The sequence below is a fragment of the Panthera pardus genome, unplaced genomic scaffold (genome assembly GCF_024362965.1).
Source record: "Panthera pardus isolate Hobbes unplaced genomic scaffold, ASM2436296v1 HiC_scaffold_6, whole genome shotgun sequence".
NCBI lineage: Eukaryota > Metazoa > Chordata > Mammalia > Carnivora > Felidae > Panthera > Panthera pardus.
In genome coordinates, this window is record NW_026526991.1 from 118,560,938 (window position 1) to 118,586,735 (window position 25,798).

General features: G+C 44.0%; 1 protein-coding gene across 8 annotated transcripts in view; it reads right to left on the reverse strand.

Annotated features, from left to right (window-relative positions):
* The window catches only part of KIAA1217 (KIAA1217 ortholog), a 447,403-nt gene that overhangs the window by 26,612 nt on the left and 394,993 nt on the right, over positions 1 to 25,798 (reverse strand). For 4 of the 8 annotated variants that reach the window (XM_053895906.1, XM_053895905.1, XM_053895910.1 and 1 more), the window contains 4 exons: positions 21,228 to 21,332; positions 20,661 to 20,710; positions 14,295 to 14,461; positions 1,794 to 1,969 (listed from right to left, as the gene is read on the reverse strand). In XM_053895906.1, coding sequence (XP_053751881.1) covers positions 1,794 to 1,969; positions 14,295 to 14,461; positions 20,661 to 20,710; positions 21,228 to 21,332 — 498 coding nt within the window. Of the gene's footprint in view, positions 1 to 1,793; positions 1,970 to 14,294; positions 14,462 to 20,658; positions 20,711 to 21,227; positions 21,333 to 25,798 lie in introns of all 8 variants that reach the window. The other 4 variants (XM_053895907.1, XM_053895909.1, XM_053895903.1 and 1 more) reach the window with 3 other exon arrangements.

A 25,798-nucleotide genomic window follows, 5' to 3' on the forward strand; every position in this document is an offset into this window, starting at 1 on the left:
GGTTCGGTTTAACAAACCCTTTGTGAGACCCCGCTAAACACACGGCGCTGCCCTGGGTCTGGGGCCACAAGACAAAGAACTTATTTCAGGTTGTCTTCTTGATCCCTGGGGCCCGAAGCAATCTCTCCTTTGCGTAGGGTCACCTGGCACAGGTGAGCCACCTGTTTTGGGCTATACACATACTCATATACTCTGCTTTGCCGGACCGGAGCTCCTCAAATGCCCTGTGCACATCTTCTCCAGGTGCAGCCAGCCCACAGATGAAGTGCTCTCCTGATAGGCTCCCCATGCCCCTTCCTAGCTCACTCCTGTGCTGGGCTGCTGGGGGTAGTACTGAGATTAAGTACTTTTTCTAGAGCAAAAGCAAGACTTAGCTGACTGATAAACACAATTCTTAAAAGAAGGAAATTTACTTTTTCGTGATTTAATTGGAAAACAAAATATTCTTAAAAGGCTACACGTTTTTAAAGAAGTTTTCAAGAAGAATCTTTTAACATCTAGATGTAGACAACTGGGCCATCACAAAAACATTTCAGACAAATAATAGCCTTATCACCTCACGGTGGGTGATTAATGGTCTACAAATGAATGAACTACATAAAATATTAGAAGCTATTTTGAGATGTTGGTGAACAGTGGTCAAATTCTTTTTTTTTTTTTTTTTTTTTGGAAAATTATAACTCTAATTGATTTTTTCCCCCCTCTGGACTGCTACTGAGAGGGACATTCTTATTTTAATTAGACACGCTGGGTGGGCATCTGGGGTGACACAGGCTCAAATATCAAACAGTTGATGGAAAATAACACTTTCCATCATGGAGACTTCCAGTCCTTCTGCCCATGAGAAGAACGTGAAAGTTGCTTCTTTCTAGTCCCAATTTGGGAGATTTAAGAGAATTAACAATGCTAGGAGAATCCAGAAAAATTACTACTCATTACACTAGAAGGTGAAATCATTCTATGATAAATCTTCATTGCATAACAAAACATAGATTACCATAAAAGATGTGCCCATCCCAGTGACTGGGGAGTAATAAAAGTGCTCATTTCAATAGTGGGACTTGATAGATGCTTTCAATAAGAACCTCATAGAAGATTGATAACATTCAAGGAGGCATCTTTCATTCCTGGATCAGACATACTGTACACTTAAATTCTTCTTTTGTGCTTTTAACTACAGTTGAATAATAGGAAGATAATTTTAACACCATTATTTTGGCTATTAGTTTTCATTTACTGAGATTAAATGCAGACTTCCCATTTATCATTGGGTTTTGCCATTTGCTTCCTCTCATTTTCTCTGTTGCTGAGCCCTACAAAGGAGCGCGGTGCTCCAGCTGTTAATGAGACAAGCGCAGTTGAACTTCCTGGGGTCTGGACAGAGGGGCGCTAAGTGTCCAAGGACACCCAGAACCAGCAGAACCCTAACTTGTACACAGTAGGTGCTCAATAAAGAAAGAGGGAGGGGCGCCTGGGTGGCTCAGTGGGTTAAGCGTCCGACTCTTGGTTTCGGCTCAGGTCATGATCTCACGCTTTGGGAGTTCGAGCCTTGTTTCGGGCTCAGTGCTGTTGGTGCGGAGCCTGCTTGAGATTCTCTCTCTCTCTCTCTCTCTCTCTCTTTTCCCGCCCTCCCGCCCCCTTGCTCTCTCCTTCTCTCTCTCTCTCTCTCTCTCAAGATAAATAAACTTTAAAAAAAGTTAAAAGAGAGAGAGGGAGAGAGCACCATCTAGGAAGGGGCTTCTCGTTGGCAAGGACAGTGTCCTTTTCGGGTCCAACGGGTGACTGGCACTCACCACAGCTTTTTGACGATCTTCTCCTCTTCGTGCAGGTATTTCTGTCTCTCTTGTTCCACGAGGACGCGCTGTCGCTGCACAGGGTCCTCCAGCCTCTTCATGGTTTCGATCACTTTGCCGCTGATTTCCAGCTCCGCCTTCTTCATCATTGCCCTCAGCAGCTCCTGGTTCTGCAGCTGTTGAACAAAAGAAATCAACTTCAGTTGGTGCTGCCTGACTGACATCGTGGCGACTGACTGCCTGACGGTCTTCAGAAGCCGGCTGGGGTAAACAGCCCTGCAGCTGAATATTTATTTCAGTGAGAAAGGGAAGGAAGCAGAGATTGTATATAATATTGCTACTTCAGCCAACATCTGAGGTTTACTGCCAACTGCTAACCAGACTTTCACGTCTGCGTCTGCAAAAAATAGGACACTTACTCCGGTCAGTGCAGCATGGACAACAGGCATAAACTCTCACTGACATGTTTTTTACAGGGAGCAGCTGAGAGCACTAGCTTTGGAGTCAAGCACCTTTTTTTTTTTTTTTTTTTTTTTGCTGGTTGTGTAGCTCTGAAGATGCGCCTGGGCTTTGCAAGCCCCAAATTGAAACACGGAACTGAGCGTGTGATGATGCAGAACCCAGTGACCCAACCCACGCTCCTTCCTTGAACTCACGTGATCTTGGAAACATCACTTTCTCTTTCTCTGTGCAAGACTTCAGCTGCAAGAGTGGAACGTTTAGGAATATGGCTTACGGTGTTAGGAGAATATCTGTAAAGTTAGGAGAAGTGGTCTGTGCACCAAAATATTCCTTCCTGCCTACTGCAGCCTCCTTCCATCATGGTGCCCAAAATACCCGTATTAGTTGGCCTTTTAGATCTCAGAGGCTTTTTTAAAAACTTTGACCCCCTTCACCCATTTCTCACACTCTCCCCCTCTGGAAACCACCAATCTGTTCTCTGTATCCACGAGGCTTTTTTTTTTATTATTATTATTCCGCATATAAGAGAGATCATATGACATTTGTCTTTCTCTGACTCATTTCGCTTAGCATTGTGCCCTCAAGGTCTATCCATATTGGCACAAATGGCAAGATTTCATTCTTTTCTATGGCTGAGTAATAGTCCATTGTATATAAACACCTAATTTTTTTAATTTTTATTTATTATTGAAGTATGGTTGGCATACAATGTTATATTAGTTTCAGGTGTACAACACAGTGATTCAACAATTCTATACGTTACTCAATGCTCAACAAGCGTAGTCACCATATAATATTACAATATTGACCATCCATTGGTGGACACTTTTGTTTCCATCTTTTGGCTATTGTAAACAGTACAGCAATAAACATGGGAGCGCATGTATCTTTTTGAGTTACTGTTTTTGTTCCCCTTAGATAAATACCCAGAAGTGGAACTGCTGGATTACATGGTAGTTCTATTTTTATTTTTAGAGGAACTTCCGTATTGTTTTCCGGAGTGGCCGCGCCAATTCACGTTCCACCAACAGTGTACGAGGGCTCCTTTTTCTCCACATCCTCGCCAACACTTTTCATTTCTCGTCTTTTTGGTACTAGCCATTCTGATGGGTGCGAGGTGATATCTCATTGTGGTTTTCATTTGCATTTCCCTGATGATTAATAAAGTTGGGTATAATTTTCACGTACCTGTTGGTCATGCTCATATCTTCTTTGGAAAATTATCTATTTTCAAATCTGCCCATATTTAAAAATTGGGTTGTTTGGGGTTTGGTTGATTTTTTCTTTGTATTGAAGTATACGTACTCTGGATATTAACGTTTTATCAAATATATGATTTGCAAATATTTTGTCCCATTCGGTAGGTTGCCTTTTCACTTTGTTGATGGTCTCCTTTGCTGTGCAGAAGCTGTTTACTTTGACGTAGTCCTACTTGTTTATTTTTTCTTTTGTTGCTTTTACTTTTGGTGTTAGCTTTAAAAATTCATGGCCAAGACCTCTGTCAAGGAGCTTACCGCCTATGTTTTTTTTCTAGGAGTTTCATGGCTTTAGGTCTTACATTCCAGTCTTAAATCCATTTTAGAGTTAACTTCTGTGTTTGGTGAGAGATGGTGGTCCAGTGTCAGTCTTTTGCATGAGGCATCCAGTGTTCCCAGCACCATTTATTGATGAGACCTTTCTTCCCTCATTGTATATCCTTGGCTCCTTTATCATAAATAAATTAATTGACCATATATGAATGGGATCATACTTCTGGGCTTTCTATTCTGTTCTATTGATCTACGTGTCTGTTTTTATGCCAGTACCATACTATGTTGATTATTATACCTCTGCCTTATGTTTTGAAATCAGGGAGTGTGTTGCCTCTAGATTTCTTCTTTTTCAAGACTGCTTTGCACTGTTCAGAGTCTTCTGTGGTTCCACTTTGGATCGAACCCCAAACTCTGGCTACCGTGAGACTTTGGCATGTTCCTTAGACTCACTTGGTCTCCATTTCCTTATCTTCAAGGATGAGGATTCATTTCCTCTAGCAGTGCTAGTCTGAGGATTACATGAGCTACTGCTTGGTATCAAACAGGTGATCAAGAAATGTTGATTTAGCCATGGACTATTTCAGTGTATTAGTTAAAAGAGAATCTATGTTTGGGGAACCTGGGTGGCTCAGCTGGTTGGGTGTCTGACTCTTGATTTCAGCTCAGGTCATGATCCCACAGTTCGTGGGTTCAAACCCCGCAGTGGGATTTGCAGGCTAACACACAGCCTGCTTGGGATTCTCCCTCCTCTGCTCTCTTAAAACAAATAAAGAAACTTAAAAAAAGAGAGAATCTGTGTCCCTCTTGTTTACACAGGTCCATGTGTACCGAATGCCATGTAATCACAGACCATGAAAACATAATACTTGATGTTGGTGGTTGCAACAACAATGATCCCAGAGGAGCTCAAGGTTCTTGGCAATTTGTTATTTTCCCTGGGTTTTATGTGGGCTGCTTGCACACATCCTGCCACAACATCCACATAACTTTCCATATACTTTCCAGAGCACTCTTGTTCCTTACCCCGGAGAGCAGAAGATGTGTGGTTTGCATCTGGCTTCAGAAGAATGTAGTCAAACGCTTGATTCCTGTTTCCAAGTCCTGTATTAAGTGTTTCTCTGGGGCAGGAGAGTTTGCTAATAGCACATCCATCAAGCGAATTCGTTCAACCAGCCTCAGAGACAGAAGTTACATGATACCTATAGTATCATACCTAAAGGTTCCCTGAAATTTCCATTAGCTGTTTGTTTTCTGCTGTCATGGGCTGTAGCACAACCACTGTATGTGACCTCATGAGAATGATGCCTTTGTCAATTGTCCGCGATTTGTGCAAACGCCATCTGACCGTGTGGCCCTCAACTCAAACCTTCACGGTGTCTTCTATTTTTGTTGAATAAAGATAAAACATTTCAACACAAGCAGAAAGCAGGGCCACCGTCACGTTCCAACATCAGCTCTGTACTGATTACCTGCCCATCCAGCAAGACACTGCCTGGGTTCCATTTCTAGTTTTACCACGTGGTAGCCATGTGACCGTGAGCAAATTATTCATTGGTGTCTATCCATAAAAGGGGCAATAATCGTTCTTATCTCATAGGCTGGTAATGGAGATTCAGTGAGGGAATAAAGTGCTTACAACAGTGTCTGGCACAAACCGGGCCCTGGGGGTGGGGCCTGCAGTTTTGTCTGGAAGGGAAGCAAATAGAAACGTGCCACTCCCGGGTTACCTCCTCTGTATGACTCATAGTTATGCTCTCATGGCTTCTGCTAATAACGGCTTTTTCTTGTGGTCTTAAAAACAGTCAGTATGCTGCTAAAAGCCACCAGGTATGGAAACGATGCATCGAGGGCAACTTCCTCCCATGTTCTCTGCAGCTACAGCTTTGCCCACAAGGCACAAGGAAGTCTCACCCTTTCCCACATCGCCAGTCTCCTCGCATGGCATGCAGCCGGCAGTCCCTGCTCCAGTCACACAAACATCCTTCCTTTCTGTTCTTCGACTGGCTAGGCTCCTTTCTGCCACAGGGACTTTGCACCTGCTGTTCCCTTCATGTGGTTAATTTCTGCTCTTCACAGAGTCTCCAGGATACAGGGCCATTCACGGCAGGTACTTAATAAATACGGATAAACGCCTGGACTAAGCAGTAATGCTGTTAAGAACAAACAAAGGAGAATCCGAAATTCCTTCCTAGATTGTAGATATATGGGCTGACCCATGGGCTCAGATATGCAGTGGGCTCACCTCTCATGCCCCGACTTGCTCTGACTGCAGTGGTTGTTGAATATACACAGCAGCACTGCCAGCTATCAAAACGGGAGGTCAAATCCCACAGAGCTATTTCCTTTGAAGGGGTGGGGAGATGAGGGGTCACAGGGATGCAAGGGCCAAATAAGTGCATGACTAAATGTGTTGAAAAGTGACACCTGGGTGCTACCCCCTGAGAGACTGTGATTTCATTGGTCTACCGGGTAGCCTGGGCACTGGGAATTCTTTCAACTCCTCAGACGATTCTGATGAGTCACTCAGAGTAAACATTATGGTCTAAGAGAAGGGCTCTTGAATGGATGGATCATGTCACAGCCCTCTGTACCTAACCCTCCCACCAAATCTCACAGACAAATTCCAAAACAAGTTATGGTCCTGTTAGCAGCAGATATTAACAGTGGCTATCAAACTGGAAATTATTACTGGGATGTTTAAAATTCTGAAAATTGAAATCTGGACGATGGGAAAAGTGGAGCTCTGAGAGGTTAAGTGACTTATTCAGGGTCACTCAGTCATTAAGGGCAGAATCATGGTGACAACCAAGTCTTCTGAATTCCACCTAGTCATTTTTCAACCACCCCAAGTTGCCCCTCTAACAAGGCAGGGACGTGTCTGTTTTATTTCCCACCACCAAGCACAGTTTCTGGCACACAGTAGGTACCCACCACATATTTGCTGCACAAATGAATTTCAATAGAACATTACTCAGAAGTGCAGACATATCAGAAGAATGTACATAATATTCAAGTTATTCAACTGGTAACATGGTCAGACTGCATTAAAATTATTCCCCTTGGAGAGGAGGTTTGCCCGGAGTTCCAGGTTATAGGATCCTCCTTCCAAAAGAGGGGCTTACCAGAGCCAGCTGGAGGGATTACAGAGGGAATTTTCCATAGCCCAATGCTAGGCAATGATAAGTTAATCATGAAGGAATAAGCGTGTGCCCACGTTCTCCTTCCCCTTTCCGCTAGTCCCCCTGCCCTCCTGGACGGTGTTCTGGCCAATGTCCCTAGGACACAGGACTCTCCTGTTCATCCCAGCAGTGTGTGAAGTGAGCTGAAGGCAGGATGTAGATCAGCATCTCTCTCTAAATGCTTCAAATAAATTAGTCGTTAGCAGTTCAAATCATTACAATGATACCTACCTTTCAATTAACTTAAAAAAACCCTCTATTATAGGTTGCAAGCAATAAAATATACCCATTTTAAGTGCACAGGTCAGTGAATTTTGACAAATATATACACCAATGTAACCACCACTGAAAAGATAGCATTTTTTATCATGCTAGAAAACTCCTTCATGACCGTTTGCAATCAGTCACCCAAACCCCAGCCCAGACAAACCACCAATCTCTTTTCTGTCCCTATAGATTAGTTTTTCTGTTCTGCAGACACAGTATGTAATCTTCTGGGTGTGGCTTCTTCCCTTCTTCCCTTCACCCTTTCTGGGTGTTGTTGAGTGTTTTAATAGTTCATTTTTGTTTATGCTGAGTGGTATTCCATTGTGTGGATAAATCAATTGCATGGATTTATATTGTATATACTAACATTTTTAAATGTTTACATATTGACTTGATTCTGGTGATTTTGCTTTAATTTACTTATTTCTGGTAGCAATTTTTGTAGTCTTTCTGATTCTATATATATACAATCATGTCATTTGTGAGTAGAGCCAATTTATTTTCCTATATGTATGCCTTTTCTTTCTTTTTCTAGCCTTATTGCACTGGTTAGGATCTTAAGTGCAGTACTCAATAGTAAGTGAGAACAGCCTTCTTGGCTCTTGTTTCTGATTTTATGGGAAATGTGTAGTGTTTCACCATCAACTATGTTTTCTGTAGGTTTTTCAGACGTCCTCTACCAAGTTAAGGAAGTGTCCTTGTACTAGAGTGCTGAATATTTTTATCATCAGCATTGAATTTTATCACATGGTTTTTCTGTATTTATTGAAATGATATGCGTTTTCTCCTTTATTTCATAAATAAGGTCAAATACATTGATTTTTTTTCATGTTAAAACAATCTTGCATTCTTGGGATGAAAACCAGGATAATATTCTCTTTATATACTGCTGGATTCAGTTGCTAATATTTTGTTTTGGATTTGTTACATACACTTTCATGAGGGATACTGGTTGATATTTTCTTTTCTTAAAATATCTTTGACTGGTTTTGCTTGTAGGGTAATGCCAGCTGGCTTCATAAAACCACTTGGGAAGTGTCCTCTATCTGATGAAGGAGTTTGTTTGTTTGTTTGTTTTTTTCAATACTGCAAAGATGTCATTTCATTGTTCCAGACTTAAGTTGTGTCTCTAATGAGAAGTAGGTGTTCATTCTTATTTATATTCCCCTATTATGTACGGTGTCTTTTTTCCCCCTCTGGTTGCATTTAGAAAAATTCTAGCCATTATTTCTTCTAATATTTTTCTCTTTTCCCTGGACCACTTAATATCGTTTCACAAATCATTAAGTTTTGGTTCATTTTCTTCAGTCTTTTTCTCTCTATACTTCAGTTTGAACAGTTTCTATTGCTATGTTTTCAAGTTGACTAATATTTTGTTTTTATACTAATAAATCTTCTGTTAAGTCCATTCACAGATATTGTGTTTTTCAGCCCTTGAAAGTTACACTTAGATTTTTAAAAGAATTTTGTTTCTTGTCTCATTGTGTTCATGTTTTTCTTTAAATCCTTGAGAATAATTATTATAGCTGTTTTAAAGTCCATGCTGCTGTTCTTGTTATTCCTGCCATTAGTGGTTGATTTCTATCAACTGAATTTTCTTAAGGTTATGGATCACATGTTTAGTAATTTTTGACTGAGTGCTAGGCAGGCAGTTTTGAATTTTGTTTTCCTTTACAGATGGAGTTTCTCTGGCAGATGGTTCAGTTACTTGTGGATCATTTTTGTTCTTTAGAGGCTTGCTTTTAAGCTTTGTTAGGGTGAATCTAGGGTAGCCTTTACTCTGGGACTAGTTTAGTCCTAAAACTGGAACATGGTTCTTCTCTGATCTCTATTTAATGCCCCAGGTGACCAATGAAACCTCTTTACTCTTGCTTGTCAAAGTATGAACATCTCCCAGCCCTGTATGAGCTCTGGGGATTTTTAATCTTAGAGCTTCCTACTTTGTTTTTGCCTGGTTAGGTGGTCTTTCACACTACACATACGTGGCTTATTATTCAATAACAAAGCACAGATTTATATAGTCTTTTCTCTGCAGAGCTTTCTCTTATTTGGTACTCAACTCTACAAATTCTAGCTGTTTCAGCTCTCTAAATTTTTATCTTATCTCCTCAATTACACTGTCAGTGCCCTGCTTGGGTTATTGCTTTCCACATCATGATCTGAAAAGTGCCCCAGGCAGAAAGCTGAATTTCACTTCTTTGCTTTCATACTCCTAAGGATTACAATCTGTTGTAATGTAATGCCTGGAAACAGTTGTTTCACTTTTTTTTTCCTCCAGTTTTCTAGTTGTCAACAGTGGGAAGGCAAGTACAGTTACAGTTACCCCTCATTCTGGAAGCATAAATTTATTGTTGGGGCACCTGGGTGGCTCAGTCGGTTGAATGACTGACTTTGGCTCAGGTCATGATCTCATGGTTTGTGAGTTCGAGCCCCGCGTCGGGCTCTGTGCTGACAGCCCAGAGCCTGGAGCCTGCTTCTGATTCTCTGTCTCCCTCCCTCTGTCTCCCTCTCTGTCTGCCCCTCCCCCACTCATGCTCTGTCTCTGTCTCAGAAATAAACATTAAAAAATTAAAAAAAAAAAGAAACATAAATTTATTGTAAATGCTATGCCTTAGGAATAATGTTCTTGGCCATTAAATATTTAATTAAACCAAATAAGCTGTCCCTATCAACATCAAGAAACTAGGAAACTACCTGAAACTAATTTCACCCACTTCTAATTGGACAATGTGCCTCACATACTCAACCTTGATTTCTTAGGCAAAACCTAGGACTATCAGTCTAGTCCACACCGTCATATAGTGGAACTGACTTCCTGTAGCAGTGACACTGAACAGTGGTTGTACCACAAATCAGGAAGTTTCATGATGATAGCCAGACTCCAGAATGACTCCTGGCTACCTGGTTAATTAAGTTCCCCAGGCTGTAGGGAACGACATGTAAGATGCCTGGTGACAACCACATGTTACCTGGGAGATGACTCCTCACCTTAGACAGCCTCCATGTGACAGTCTACCTAGGGCTTGGTGCATTGCATGGCAGCCTACTCATCAAACCCTGAACTATTTCCATTTATTATTTCTGCCCAATGGGTAAAAATAGATCTGCTCACATGGACCAAACTGTAGTGTGCTTTTCTCAGGGATATACATTCCCATGATCATTTTTTGGATGATAAATGAGACTCTCACACATTTCTATGAGGCACTATCTTATTTAAAAAGCCACCTTAAGATAACACTATTGAATTATATCATTTCAAATACAAGGTCTCTGTGTACTGCCATGTTTCTTTTTTGTGTTGGTATTTTACCTCCTTCCTCTCTTAGGAGAGCACAGTAAATTCTCAGTAGTCTTAAAAATGGAACACTACGTTCAGAACCAGCCCATTTTTTAGAAATTTATCAGGAGGCAGAAAAAGGAAATAGGAACCAAGGAGGGGAAAAAAACTGTGAGAATTAGACAAGTAAGACGTATTCATTCTCTCTTTAGGCCAAGTCCCATCTGGGCCTTACAGAACTTGTACCATATCTTCCAGAAGTTTCCCTCTCCCCTCAGCCCACAGAGAGGGACAGAATTGCAGTCACTTCAGTGGATATGGGATTGCCTTGGGAAAATCCAAGTACTGTGGCATTTTTGAAGAAAGATGTAGCTCATCACTTAGGAAAAGTAAGCTTTTTCTAAATCACACCAGAAGAGGTAATGGATAAAGATAGTCTTTTGAAGGAAACATTTGTTAGGTATAAGGCCATCTATCTGTTTCTATTATTGGCAGCTAATTGCTGACCCGACTATTACCTTGGAAAGTTCCTTATGGCTCTTGTATCAACTGTAACTAAGTAGGGAACACATTCTATTAGCCACTGGGAATGAGGTGCGTTGTTAGAAGCCAGGGCTTTGAAGTCATTGGGTGTTTTTCACACATACAGGGTGGTGGGTACCCCATGTGTTTCTGCTTCACTCTTGTGATAGCTGACTGAGATCACAACATTTCCAAGAAGCATCTCAATGGACTGAGCATTCATAATACCCAAGAGCAATAGTTCTTACCCTGGAGCATTCTAGAGTCACCAGTGCCTGGCCCCTGGTTCACATCAATGAAGTCAGACTCTGGCAGTGGTCCTTAGGGTATTAATGTTTTTGTTAAAGGCCTCAGGTGATTCTAATAAGTAGCCAGGATTAAGAACCATTCTCTTAGACCAATAATTCATGTGAAATTGGAGAGCAGAGAATTATATGAATAGAGCTTTAGTGGTTTTCTTCATCTTCTGCTTAGGCTCCTTTTGCCTCCCTTGACATTCTTTTTGCCCTACTTAAATCTACCCATCCCACTGTGTCCTCATCAAATTTCTATTCCTGAGAATAATCCATCAATTCTGAAAATAAAACGCTCAAATAGGATATGCTCTACCGTCTAGGATTTTCCAGTGATTTAATTATCTAATTACTGGAGCCGGCTGCCAAGCACAAAAGATTTCATTCAGTTTCACTATTTTATAACACAGTTCAAAGAACATTTGAATTTCTAATTTAATTTTTGTTCTTTCGAGACTCTTCTGCAGAGTTTCGTATATCTCTAATGATAGTTCCATTATTGGACTTATAATCACTTTGGGGTTACACTTCTTTTTTAGTGTATAATACATATGCCAAAGGAGAATTGGTGCTGAGATAGCTTAATTATTCTAAGCTGTTTTTGTCTTAAAGAGACTCCCCTGACTGAAAAGACAGAGGCTTGACAGGGAAGAAAGCTGACAGGGACACAGGAAACACAAAGATGACGTAGAAACAACAGCCGTCAGGTTAGGTAACAAAGTGTTTAGCCTTCCCTATGCGTCTGCTCCTTAGAACTGCACAAACTTCAAAGCTCAAGAGCATGTCGGCTCCTTGTTCTTTATACCCCCGGAAGCCAGAAAAGCTGAGCAATTCTGGGGCAATAAAGGAACTTGCATGGTTAAGATAGCATTCCCAGACCTTGACCGAAGAGTTGCATTGTTTGAGGAGCTATGATTCCAAAACTCAGCAGCCACAGTTCAAGGTCTGCAAGGAGTGGCGGGTTGTGGGCAACTACCCCGACCCCCACAGCCAGCCAGGAAACCAAACAATGCCAACCGTCACCGGGGTGATGCTACAGCCACACGCATCAGCCTCCATATCAAATGTGCCACACTTCCGAGGTACTTATGCTAAAGCAATTCCCCCTCCTCCCCCATACCAACAAATGCTCACTTTGGAACACAGTAGGTACCACCATACAAACAATATTTAGGAATTTTTTTGCCCCGACGGTCTAGGAAGGAGCGATCATTTCCAAATGGCCAGAAGGTGGCGCTCACAGGCAGACGCAGCGTGAGAAGGGGCTTTACCCTCCCCAAACCCCAGGTAATATTAACCTGGGACACAGCAGACCCATTCTGGCCTGCACATTTGTCATTCGACCTGCAGGGTACTAAATAATTGGTTTTTAATTACTTTCCAACACTTTTAGAATGAATACGAATAAATCATACGAAACCTGTGTTTCCAGAGAGAACACTGGACTCTAATTCTGTCAGGTTAAGAGCTGGCTGGAGCTGAGTGGTGACTGACCTTGAGAAGGCCAACTTGCCGTTGTCCCTCCTCCATTTCACTTGTTAAGTTACTGCCTGGACACTGTAGGCAGTGGACTTTGTCACCTGGCACACACCCTCAGCCCAAACCATGCACTCCACCACCACGAAGTGTATTTAAAATTGCAAAGTGAGGCGAAGTTGACGCAGAGGATAAGGAACGTCACGGGTGACGTGACTCAGAAGAGCACTGAAATGACTTCGCCTGGGATGTCTAAAGTATCTGGGACATTGCCTGGGAGACAGAGTAGCCTCTGGAGACCCGAGCACTGAGCAGTGTGGTCTGTTCTGACGGCCCTCACAGTCCAAGGTGGGGCCCCCGGGCAGGGCTCTCAAGGCAGCTGCCTTTCTGTTTGTTCCTCGTAGATAGAGGGCGAGAGGAAGTCGCCACCTTAGCTTTAATTAGGTGGTGAAAAATGTAGGGCTCAGGCCACGAGTGAGCTGAAGAGAGACACAATCTGGGGCGTTGAAGCCCTTTCATGTTGCAACTCCCTTACCAGCCCAGGAAGTTCTGTCCCCCTGGCTACTGACGATGCCATGCTCCCTGTGGCTGCTCAAGGTTTCCCAGTGGGTTGACTTCTACCAAGGTTTAAATGAGCTTCTTGAAGTCAGGGAAGATGCCTGGGTACTAAGCCAGCACTATACCTGCGATGATTAACCCATCACAAAGGTAGGGGCATGAGGCAGACACGTGAACCATCTCACAGAGATCTCCCAAAGCGATCTCATAAAGAAATGCCCAGCCCCAGCCCCTGATACCCGGAACCACCAGATACGCTATTCTGCTTCAATGGATCGATGGGACCCATTCACCAAGATTAGTGACACAAAGGGTGGTTTTCCCTCTCTGCTGATTCCCAGGCGGTTCATATATTCCCGAACAATGGAAAAAGGGAAGGAAAATATTACGGAACACACAATCCAAATAAAATGCAAATGTTTTCCTCAACAAATCTTCCACGAGGGCTTCTTTTCCTTACGAATTCATCTTCTAGTCTAAACTCGTATTTCTAAAGACACCATAGTCGCTTGCAAAAAAAGCTTAGCTTTGTGCATACTCGTTGAAGAGAAGCCAGGAGCCGAAACCCTGCAAGCAGTAAGTCTTAACTGGCTATTACAATGCTCCACAGGCTCCTCTTTCTAGCCCTCCTCCAAAAAACAGATGTTTAATGATTTTTTCATGTGTAAAAGCATGCGTAGCTTCAAGAAGTGGTTATAGATTGACTCGAGTTGTGATGAAAGGCTCTAGACCAAGACGACGTGTTCAAGAGAGGAAACCATGCCTTTAGGGTGCTACTCTTTATGTTTTCAGTTAGCCCTTAGGAGGGAAGGGTAGAGAGAGCCCCGGGAAGGTGCTGAGTGGCTAGGGTTGTTGGAGGTGAACAGGGAGGAGAAAGCGGATTCTGGGGAACTAGGACAGAAGACGTTGTCCACAAGGAACTCATTCAGTACCTGAAGCTGTCGTATCTGTTGGAGCTGGAGCTTGAGTTCGGCCACACTCCGCCTCATGTCAAGCAGGCTCATGTGCATGGCCGAGGTGCCGGCAGGCAGGGGCTGGCTGGCTGGCCCTGAGGACTCCAGTGCGCTGACAGTCTTTCCCCCAGAAACATGGAGTGCTCCTAGGAGAAAAGAGTAGCCAAGAACCTAAGCATCCCAGAAAGGAAAGTCTAAATCCCATCCCAATACAGATTACTGGTAAGTCCTTCATTAGGAACAAAAATTTTTTAAGTTAGGTTGGTCCTCTAAATGGGGAAAAAAAGGAATTGGGTTTAAAATTATGAAACATTCATGCATTATTATAGTATGTGGTCTGTAAATGTCACATCTTAGAAGGCAGATCATAGGACAGTAGGTATAATATAATGCCACACTAAGGAAGCTAGCTAGCTGTCTGTCTATCTTTTGTGTGTCTGTCTGTCTATCTATCTCCTTTAAATACACAGGTTTGCACAGAGCAAAGATTAGCTGTATATATAACAAAGTGTTAACATTCTCTCCAGCTAGTAGTATTCCATGAGTTATATATTTTTTTATATTACTACTTTTTGTAGTTTTAAATCTGCATAGTGAGTATGTGGATTTTTACAACAAAAATATAAATTTTTAAGTTTTTTTTTTTAACATTTATTCATTTTTGAGAGACAGAGAGAGACAGAGCATGAGCGGGGGAGGGGCAGAGAGAGAGGGAGAATCGGAAGCAGGCTCCAGGCTCTGAGCTGTCAGCACAGAGCCTGACACGGGGCTTGAACTCATGAACCATGAGATCATGACCTGAGCCAAAGTCGGATGCTTAACTGACTGAACCACCCAGGTGCCCCCAGAAAAATAAGTTTTTCAATTCTGGGACCTAACACAGTGCTTATATGACTACTTCCTGCAGGCAGATGTATCCTGAGAACAGGCACTTAGTTCGGGGTAGATTCAGCCAGTCACCAAAGGAAAAGTAAAAGGAACAGGATACTCTCATGGACCTCTTCAAGGTTTTCAGACCAAAAGAAGGACTCCTGCTCACATCTCCTTCAGTGAGAAAATCAGGTATGGTACAAAATTCTCTAGGAGAAGAATAAAATCAGGCAGCAGAAAGAAACTCTTCCTAAATAGTTTTCTAGCTGCCATAAACTTGTGCTCTGTGGGTCCAACTTAAACAAGCCTCGTGGATTTCGTAAGTCCATCCGGGAAGGGCCTGATTCGACAAAGTGTGCTTTAGAAAATGCCTCAAAAAGGATCCCAAGTACCACTGACAGGATCAGCAAGGTACGGGAATCAAAAGAAAGTGCTGTTGTATTTATAGGACAATGCAATTCTCTGGAATAGGCCTCCAGAGTAGACTCGGAATTCACATTACACACACGCACGCACACACCATCTTCTGGTTAGCTCTCTTTTCTGCAAAGGACAACGTGGAAGGTTGGCGATAGGCTGGGCAGGCCTTCGAGGACAGAATCCTGTTGTGCCTCTGCACAGTCTGAAGTGGACGCAGCACAAGGGCCTCTCTTTCCATCTGGGCTCAGCAACCAAGGGATCCCTTCCCTCCCCAGCACACACAGCCCTGAAAGCCTCAGCGGGGCTGCTCCAGCGTCTAGAGGGCGTGCCGGTGAGTGAGGGAGGGCACAGCTGTCCTCTTGCTTGGTCTCAGCAATGCCAGTGAGAGCTGACGGCACACCAAGTTCCTCACCCCTAGAGGACCACTTTCCCAGCCCTCTCGTGGCCTTCTTGCGGAAGTCAGGATCACAGAACAGAAAGCATCATAGGGATTTCCAAAGGAACCCCAGCAAAGCAGACAAAGAGCTGGCCTTTGTACGAGCTAACTCCTATCATCACCGGTCGCGGCTCTGACCAACTTTTGTCTGTTCCCCCTCAAATCAAAATCGCCTCCAGAAGAGCAAAGTGTTTCAAAGAATATTCTCCCAGGGGCACCTGGATGGCTCAGTCCGTTGAGCGTCCAACTCTTGCCCACACCATCGAGGTATTTCTCCAGTGAAAACCACACGGTGCCAGCTAGCTACCTCGCATGCGGCATTCAGAACTGCTCCGCTATTCTTCAGCCTGGGAAGGCACCCCTCCCTTCTACCTCCCCCTCTTCCCCTTACACACCGTGAGGACACCACAGCGCTCACGACCTCCTGCACGGAGGAAAAGCCGGAGACGACATACCATCTGTGAGAGTTGAATGCTGAACACTGGTTTTAAAAAGTACCTCTCACCACCAAATGTCTTTATGGAATCTCCACTCATTTGTAAAATTCCTTCACCTCTAACCTAATCCACTAAATCTGGTTTCTAACTCCATCGTTCACTTAAATGGCCACTGGTCAGGGGTCACCCCAACAGATGCTGGGCTGACATGAGATCTCCTTGGCGTGATGCTGGGCTTTGTCACTCATTTACTTCTTTTTCAGTCAGTTTTAACTGTTCCTATCCCCTTTCTCCTTACCTTTCTGCTGCTGCATCTTGGTCACTGTCTTTTCTGATTTTTTCCTCAGCCAACCCTTTAAACCCTGGTATGTTTTCCTGGGACTGCTTCTCCTCTCCCTGGATCTATTTCCACCTGCAAATGTCTCCCACATCTTTGTCTCCAGCATCCAGTTATCTTCAGATGCACGTACCAATACCTTCCCATCGCTTCCGGACTTTTCCACAAGCAGGTCAAATTCATGATTTCTCTTCATCTTCTCTAGACCTCTGTCTCTGTAGGTCTAACTTTAGCCAGTGGCACTATTATCCTCCTAATTATTTAAACCACAACCCTGGAAATCATTCTCAGTATCTACTTCCTAGTTGTGTGACTTCACGTAGGGAACATGACCTCTTTCTCTCTCAGTTTCCTCATCTGTAAAATGGACAAATGGGTAAATTGTGTAGGATAATGGAGCCAACGCAGGTGAACTGCTTATTCCAGTGTTTGGTGCAGACAGAACCCCCCACTGCAGTTAGCTGTGATTATTATTTCTCTGAGAAGAGGGGGCAGGAGTCTCTGCCAGCCTCCCCTCCTCACTTGGAGGGTCAGCAAGTGGAAAGGCTGGGGGAGCAGGTGCCCTGAAATCTACGGATGGAGCTGCGATTGGCGGGTGGGAACTTGAATGTTAAGTGAGTCCCCTTTCAGACGAGACGTGCACAGGATGTGTGCTCGCCACGCCCACATGGGAGGTGCTCGTACTCTGCTCCCAACAGGCCCGGACTGGTCAGGAGAATCAGGGTGCAGTCTGCAGACCTCACTCCTTTCCGTGCACTTCGCCCTTTCCAGGCAACGCCCACCCCCACCTTTCTCCTACCCAGCCTGCCCTTAGGTCATTCACTTCAGTCAAGTACTTTGTAATGTGAACCTTATTAATGCAAAGATGATGTGATTTTAATGTATCCTGTTGTGACAGAAAGAACACAGGTTTGGGAACTGGCAAGACCGGCCATGACTTCTACTAGCGAGCAGTGTGGCTCACATCTTCCTTAGAGGATTAGATGTGTTCAATGATATAACATACGATATAAAACATCTGGTATGTCCTTGAAATGGGAGGCTCCTTCTGTTCTCTTCTATCCACAGTAAACCAAATATTCCTAAAGTAACGGGAAATCTGGGTTTCGGTTTTTTGGTTTTTTTTTTTTTTTTTTTTTACGTTTATTTATTTTTGAGACAGAGAGAGACAGAGCATGAACAGGGGAGGGGCAGAGAGAGAGGGAGACACAGAATCTGAATCGGGCTCCAGGCTCTGAGCTGTCAGCACAGAGCCCCATGCGGGGCTTGAACTCACGGACTGTGAGATCATGACCTGAGCCGAAGTTGGACGCTTAACCGACTGAGCCACCCAGGCGCCCCTGGGTTTCCGTTTTTTATTTACCCTCGGCCAAATGAGCTCCTTGACTTCTCTATAATTCCCTGGACTTGTCTACAGAAGAGGGATTATCCTTTTTTGTCTCGTAGCTTACTTCCTAGGATTCTGGAAGAAATGATATACTTTGCACCCCCGTACAAGGCTGCTATGGCCACGAGAGCCCCGTGGACCACATCTAGCCCTGACACATTAGAACAAGAGACACCAAACCCAGCAGAGACTCGGGGAACAACGCGCGTGCAGTTGCCAGTGGCGCCATGGGCTGGCTCAGCCTTTCAGAGGAGAAAGCTGGCAGCACGTTGCCAGTGCTACTACAGCTCGTCCCTCTGGACTTATTGATTCCACTTGGGGAAACACATCTCAAGGAAGTTACACCTGGTCCTCTCCCCTGGTTCTAAAAGAGACAGGGACAAAAATTTTCAACACTAAGAAATGAAACAGCCTACGTATCTCTAAAGAGATTGGGGCACCTTCACACAAAAGAATGAGGTAAAACGACAGGTGGGACCGTGTGGCTGTGGGTCACATGTGGGGCCATACACTCAGTCTTCCCATCTGGAGCATGGGAATGACAACTGTGCCTATCCTGCGTAGATGCGTCAGGAGCTAATGAGTTCACGCATGAAAAGCACTCAGAACGGTGTGTGGCATAGAAGAAACACTCACTAAGTGTTTCCCATGATGAGCATGATGATGTCACCAAAAGTGAAAAGGGGTAAAGGGACAATGTAAAAGAGCACGTACGCATTGATTAGAACAATGGTGTCGGGTACTCATCATTTCTAGAATCGAATCCAGAGGAACGGAAGGTTGCAGTGTTCGGTAGGCAAACTTTGTTCTCCCCAGCTTCACTGAGACTTAATCGACACACAACGTTGTGTACCTTTAGGATGTGTTGATTTGATATACTTATATATTACAATATGATTACTACCACAGTGTTAGCTAACACGCCCACCATGTCACATGATTTACCATCTCTTTTTTGCGGCAAGAACGTTTAACATCTATTCTCTTGGCAACTTTCAAGGGTACAGTTGAGTACTGCGATCTGTAATCACAATGCTGGGCATCAGATCCCCAGAACGTGTTCATCTTCTAAATGGAAGTCTGTACTCTTGACCAACACCTCCCCGCTTCCCCCAACCTTCAGCCCCTGGTGACCACCATTCCGCTCTCTGTTTCTATGAGTTCACTAGGTTCTTTTCTTCCCCCTTTACATTCATAATTGGTGAGAAAATAAAAGAAGGAATGAATATCTCTCAAACAAACTGGCAATCGTTCTGAAGACAGGTTTAGCAATTTCTGCTAAATAATTCTCTGGCTGAAGCCAAGGCCACTGATTGATTTCTGAGTAAACCAACAAATCCCATGAGGATTGGAAATGCTGGACGCCCAACCCTCCTGGCTTTACAGCTCAACTGCCTGTAGTCAGCTAGGGCGGAACCAGGTCTAACAGTGGACTCAGCTGAAGTCCCAAGGTCTGTCCATTCTACCATGCTGCACGACACTCTGTGGCTTCCCCCAGTTAGGGGTTTCACCCAACTTGCCACATGCTTCCTGTGTAACTCACTAGCCAAACATGTCCCTGGTCATGATTTCTATTTCTAATCCAACACAAGGGAAGACCTCTTACTCTTGAAAGGAGGCCCGCTTTGAGCCTGTGGCAGAAGACGTACATTAAATATACCTGGATAGTAGGGGACTCCACTGGGCATATAATTGGAGCTTCTTTTGGGGGGATGCTGGCATTTAAAAAGCTGGCCTTGGTCCAAGCACACCTTCTCTCCCCACCTCTATCACTGGCTCCCTTCTTGTCCGTCCCCATTCTGCAGCTGGGCTGAGGTCCTTACTCATCGTAGAAGCTTCCAGTGGCTTCACTTTTTGCACTAAGAGTAATATGTAAATTCCTTACCACGGCATTTGCTCATGCCTCCCCTCCCCTCAATGGCTCTTCCTCTCCCCACTCACTCACCTGAGTCCCATTCATCCTTTGGGCCTCAGCTTATGTCACTTCCTCAGGGAAATGTCTTAGTCTAGGCTAGCTCTGTGGATGAAACACTCACCCTGCGCTTCTTCTTACCACTCAGAATTACTCGTCCTGTATCTGTTTCTCCCCCCGGCTTAGGAATTCAGGCAGGCAGCCCTGTCTGAATTATGCCCACTGTCTCTGCCCAGTGCCAGGCACATATATATTTGTGGGATGTATGGCCATATACGCGTGTAAATGAAAGAAGAATGAATGAATGAATGAATGAATGAATGAAGACGGAAAGGAGAGGACTGAAGGGCTTAGGCTATCTCCCCTCCCCTGAACGAATGACTCATCTGGAATTTCAGCGTTATGCAGGGAAGGTGTGGGGGGTCAGGTGTCATCCAGAAAGCCTCTGAAATCACACCAATTAGGCGACTTAGGGAAAGGTTAAATGCTCCGAAACAAGCCAGAGCTAACCAAAGGCAGCCTGCAGAGGCTCTGAGGGACACTTACCTGCACCATCTGTGTGGCTCTTATTGGCTGTGGATTTCATCATTTTCTCGCTGAATAAAAGAAAAAGAGAGTCAGCTATACGGTTTCCCAAATGCCCTTTTTCTCCCCCCCCTTCCATTGACTATTCTAAGCAATCAGCAGCAGCTAGTGATGGTATTAAGCAATGTGTTTTAGCATCAGCGTCACTATCGGCCGGGATGGAAGAGGCTTCCCAGGTAGGCGTCTGACACTGCCGGTGGAATGCGGCTGAGGCACGCTCACGACTTTCGGATGAGGTGGATGTGGAGACGTGTGGATGGCGCTGGCAGGCACTGCACAGTGGTCCATGAAGCCACATGCACTCTGGGAAACCCACCTACTCTCCTTGGGCCAAAGTGTTACCTTCGACCAAGAATTACCGGAAGGAAAAACAAACAAACAAACACACAAACCACGATTCATAGAGATGTGCATATTTTCAGCCTTGAGATGATTACAAGGAAACGGATTTGAATGAAGGAATGATCTTAATGATTAAAGAGAAACAGATCGAATTATCTGTAATTGGTTTGCTTTTCTTCTTTTTACCTAGACGCATCTTTGCTATTACTGGTAATGGGCCCTTTAAAAAGCGCAGACTGAACAAGACCAGTTAAACTGGCAATCTGTTTCTCCATGGCTTGCATCCTCTCTCTGGAAAACAAGAGAATGGTTTGTTAAAGCTATATTGGCTTTCAGACTGGTTTGTCTGGGTGAATAATCACCTGAGGGTTATAAAACGTACCACCTAGAAGGCTGGCAAAGTTCACCCCATCCTGGCTCGGGGAATGTTGCAGAGCCGACAAAGCCCTGCTGAGTTCAAGAGTCGATGATCAGAGGTTAATATTAACCCAGTGATCTCACTGAGAAAACACCGGTCAGATGAGAACAGGCCTTCTGGAAAATCGAACAGCGCCTCCTTCGGAAATGATTCTGTGTGCGCGTCGTGTTTTTGAGGCTCTCTGCCCTGCTTTCGCTATTTTCTCTCTGGCGCCAGCGGTGTCCCAGGCCAGCTGTGGCCTGGTGGCACAGACTTCCAAGCTGTCCTCGTCAGCTGGGAGGCTGCTGCCTGATTTTGGTGTCAATGACAGAGATGTTTGTGGAGAGTGGAGTGATACTTGTTTCATAGCCCAAAAGCAACGCACGTGAATGTCTTTTAAGGAAAAACATGATTGGGATCAATCTCTTGACTTGGGGGTAGGGGATGCTCAATGTAATGTCATAGGAACCTTAACCTGGGGCCTTTTACAGGATCAAGTAGGAAGACAAATATCCCTAACAGCTTCGGTCATCTTAAGACACAAATGAAGAATCCCCTACACAGTTACGTCCCCTACACAGACACCGCACGTTAGTGTTCGGGGCCCTTTCATGCTCCATCACAATTCATCGGGCCTTTGAAACAGGCTCACATTGTACCTCGGACAATGGCGGTTTTACAGAACGATTAGCATTGTTTTCAATACATTATACACACGTCACCACAACAAAGTAACCTCTACTGAGTAATGGGCAGCACAAATGTGAATTCAATTACCCTTATGTGGTAGCTTAAAACAATACAGGGAAGAGAGTCGAGAACAGTTTGAATAGTGTGGGCACCTCGCCTGCCAACATATCCCATCAGCAGATGTCAACTTGAGACAGAGAAGTGAACCCACTCTTCACTGTGGATCTCCACCCCACAGACCTCTGTAGTGTCAGCAACAGTGATTCCTGTGCTACAAATGGTATATGCGTACATCGTGGCTTTTAAACACAAGCCAACTTCTTTATCTGGTACCCAATGGAAAAAATCACTGTGGTCTGTTCCTCCTCTAGAAAAAAGTAATCGGTTAAGTTGGACTAATTGAGAGGTGATGTATCTGAATCTCAACGTTCATGGCAATCAAGAGGATTTTTAAGGGTCATTTTGCCTAGACACAACCTTTAGGCCTTGCATTTTGCCTTGGGAGTATAACCTTTAGCGCGATATGAATCACTGAAGTTAATTTCCCAATTACGAGTTTCTGACTTCACAATTTCATGCATTTTCTTTAGCTTAAAATGGATCGTTCTGTCCCAAGACCGAGTTTCTTGGATGTGAGTCATACAGTCTGAATAGTTACCAGTTCTGAACACGATAAGGAAAAAAAAAACCCAACTGACGTATTAATAATATGATCTCTTTGTTCTAATGGTATGGAGAGGAGAAATCTCAAATAGTCTGAGCCGAAATTCCATGGAATGGCTTTCCAGGTATTTCCAGGCAGAGTAGTGAAGACCAAACATCAAAGCTGCAGAACATTTTGAGTCTTACACCTGTGCTCTTGGCCTTGTCTCTGCCATAAGACAGAACGTGTGCCAAAGAGACAAGTTAGTAAGAAATTTCAGTCAAGAAATCAGGTTAGTAAATATCCAACGGAAATCCCAAGCTTATCAGACCCATACGGCAAAGAAAATATGGGTGGTGGTCGATCATGCTGCCTTCATGTGGGAGACACAGCCTTAGTCAAATGGGCTCGTGGGAAATGAATGACTCCCAGCAGCCCTGCTGAGCACTGGATGGAAGTCGTCCAGTGCCTCCATTCTTCCCACGGTAATGCTGGAGTCAAGCTCATGGCCCTAAGGGTGCAGGTGCATTCAGAACCACCTTGAGATATACTAGCTTATTCAATTCTAGGAAAATGCAAAGAATTCCTGGATTCCTTCCTTCCTTCTTTCCTTCCTTCCTCCCTCCCTCCCTTCCTTCCTTCCTCCCTCTCTCCTTTTTAAGTGGGATGACATTTTTAGAGTCTAGGCAGCTTTGGTTAAGGAGTGGCTTAAAACAGTCCGTGAAGCTGGAATGTGGGATAGGAAGGCGCAGTGACAACCTATCCAGACACGACGACAACAAAGTTAAGAAAGAGAAGAAAAAGGGGCCCCGTGGTGCTCAGTTGGTGAAGTGTCCAGGCTGTGATCTCGCGGTTTGTGAGTTCGAGCCCTACATCGGGCTCTGTGCTGACAGTTTAGAGCCTGCAGCCTGCTTTGGATTCTGTGCCTCCCTCTCTCTCTGCCCCTTTCCCACTCACGTTCTGTCTCTCTCTCTCTCAAAAATAAATAAATATTAAAAAAAAAAAAAAAGAAAGAGGAGAAATGGCTAAGTCTATGACTGTAGGGAATAAAGGAGAATCTGACAGGCGGAAATAGCATAAGGGATTCTAACATCACCCAACCTGATTAGGGCCCAATCAGTGTTCTCTCTGATCATTGCTCTCTAGTCACCACTTTCATTACCCAGTTTAACAAAGGAGGGCAGCAGCACAAAACAGCAAGCAAAGCACCTGAATCATTCCAGGTTCAGAGCACTGCTCAGTCATCATCACGGGTAGAAGTGCAGAATGTTACAGCACAGGTTGGGTCCTCTCCACATGGGTGTCCATGGGGCTTCCTTCTTACACACCTTTGGCTTTTTCCTTGGCTCAGTGGGTACTTGGCTTCTCACTGGGCCCCCCCGACAATGGTTTTAGGATACAGAGAAAGACAATACCTAACCAGCGCTCCATTCTTCTTTCCTCACGGAGACATGATGCGATTAAGTCAAAATCACAAAACTGCCTGGGGTAGGAGTTTGGGTACCGTGGAGCCCAGCCTCATACCCAGTCCTGGTACACACACACTTGGTTCTCCCTTTCGATCTATGAGAGTATGGTCGTGAATACTCCCTGAGGGGCCTCCTCCAGGCTATGTCACTGGTGGGGCCACCAGGAAGGAGACATGATCTGTCAGAGGCTTGAGAGTTCGGAACACTTGAGTCTGATGGCCAAGAGGGAGCAATTCTCTCCCACTGTCCAGGAAACAGCGGGGAGGGTACACGACCGAGGCATCACACGTACCAATTTGCACATGCATGTCCCGCTGCCTCGGCCAAACCCGCTTTACAAAAATACAATTCTTTTGACACATGGTAATGAGAAAACTTTTTCCCTCCTATTTAATCATCAAAGTGTTTCTGGTTTCAGGATTCATTTGAGGGAGATTATCTGATTTATAAATTCATAAATAAGATTGTCTTTCCATTTCATGGTTGGTAATCTGGAAACAATTTTATGGTTTAACTAAATTACAGCAACTGGAAACTGATGCAGCCTTCTCCCATGATGAAATGTTATGAAGGATGTTTTAATGTGAAAAGGAAAAAAGAGAAATGCAGTGGAAGAAAAGAAATTAAATATGACCCTGTCATTTAATTGCAGTGGCAACTTTGTATGATAATCGTCAGAATATTAAAAATGCTTAAGCTAATTCTTGCCAATATTGCTTGGTTTAAGGTATTACAGAACTGGTATAATTACTGTTGAAAAGATGGTTTAAAAGTGATTTCATAAACCATTTTGTATCATTCCATAAACCATATTTATGTGATTAGGATGTATGGTTAACTAGTCATTTAGTGCCATAAAGTCAGCCTGGCTGAATGCATCTTCTTGGGACCCAAGCGTAATATTAATAAAAAATTCAAGTCCAATCCAGGGAAAGTGCTGATCCCAGTATTTAAATTCCCTCTGCTACAACCAGCTTTCCCTGCAAACCCATGTCTGCCTGTGATGAAGCAAAACCCTGACTGGGCACAGTCTGATCTTGTCTTCAGAGTTCAGGGAAGGAAAGAGTCTGCATTTGAGGGAACGTTTCAGCCAGTAACTCCATTTACACAACTTAAAAAAATTTTTTTAATGTTTATTATTTATTTTTGAGACAGAGAGAGAGAGAGAGAGAGAGAGAGAACATGAATGCAGAGGGGCAGAGAGAGAGAGGGAGACACAGAATCCGAAGCAGGCTCCAGGCTCTGAGCGGTCAGCACAGAGCCAGATGCGGGGCTCAAACCCACAACCTGTGAGATCATGACCCGAGCTGAAGTCGAACCCTTAACTGACTGAGCCACCCAGGTGCCCCATTTATACAACTTCTTGATTCAAATTTCCACCTTTGACATTTTTTGCCTAGAGACTTGCCTTTATGCTGACCGAGGCCTCGTTAAACCTGAATTAAGTCCTTATCATTGTACATCTAAGTAAATTAATGGCTATTAAAAAACAAGTCGGTGCGGCAACAACTAGGAGACTGGTAATTCCTCCATAATGAATCCCTAAGGATATGGTTTT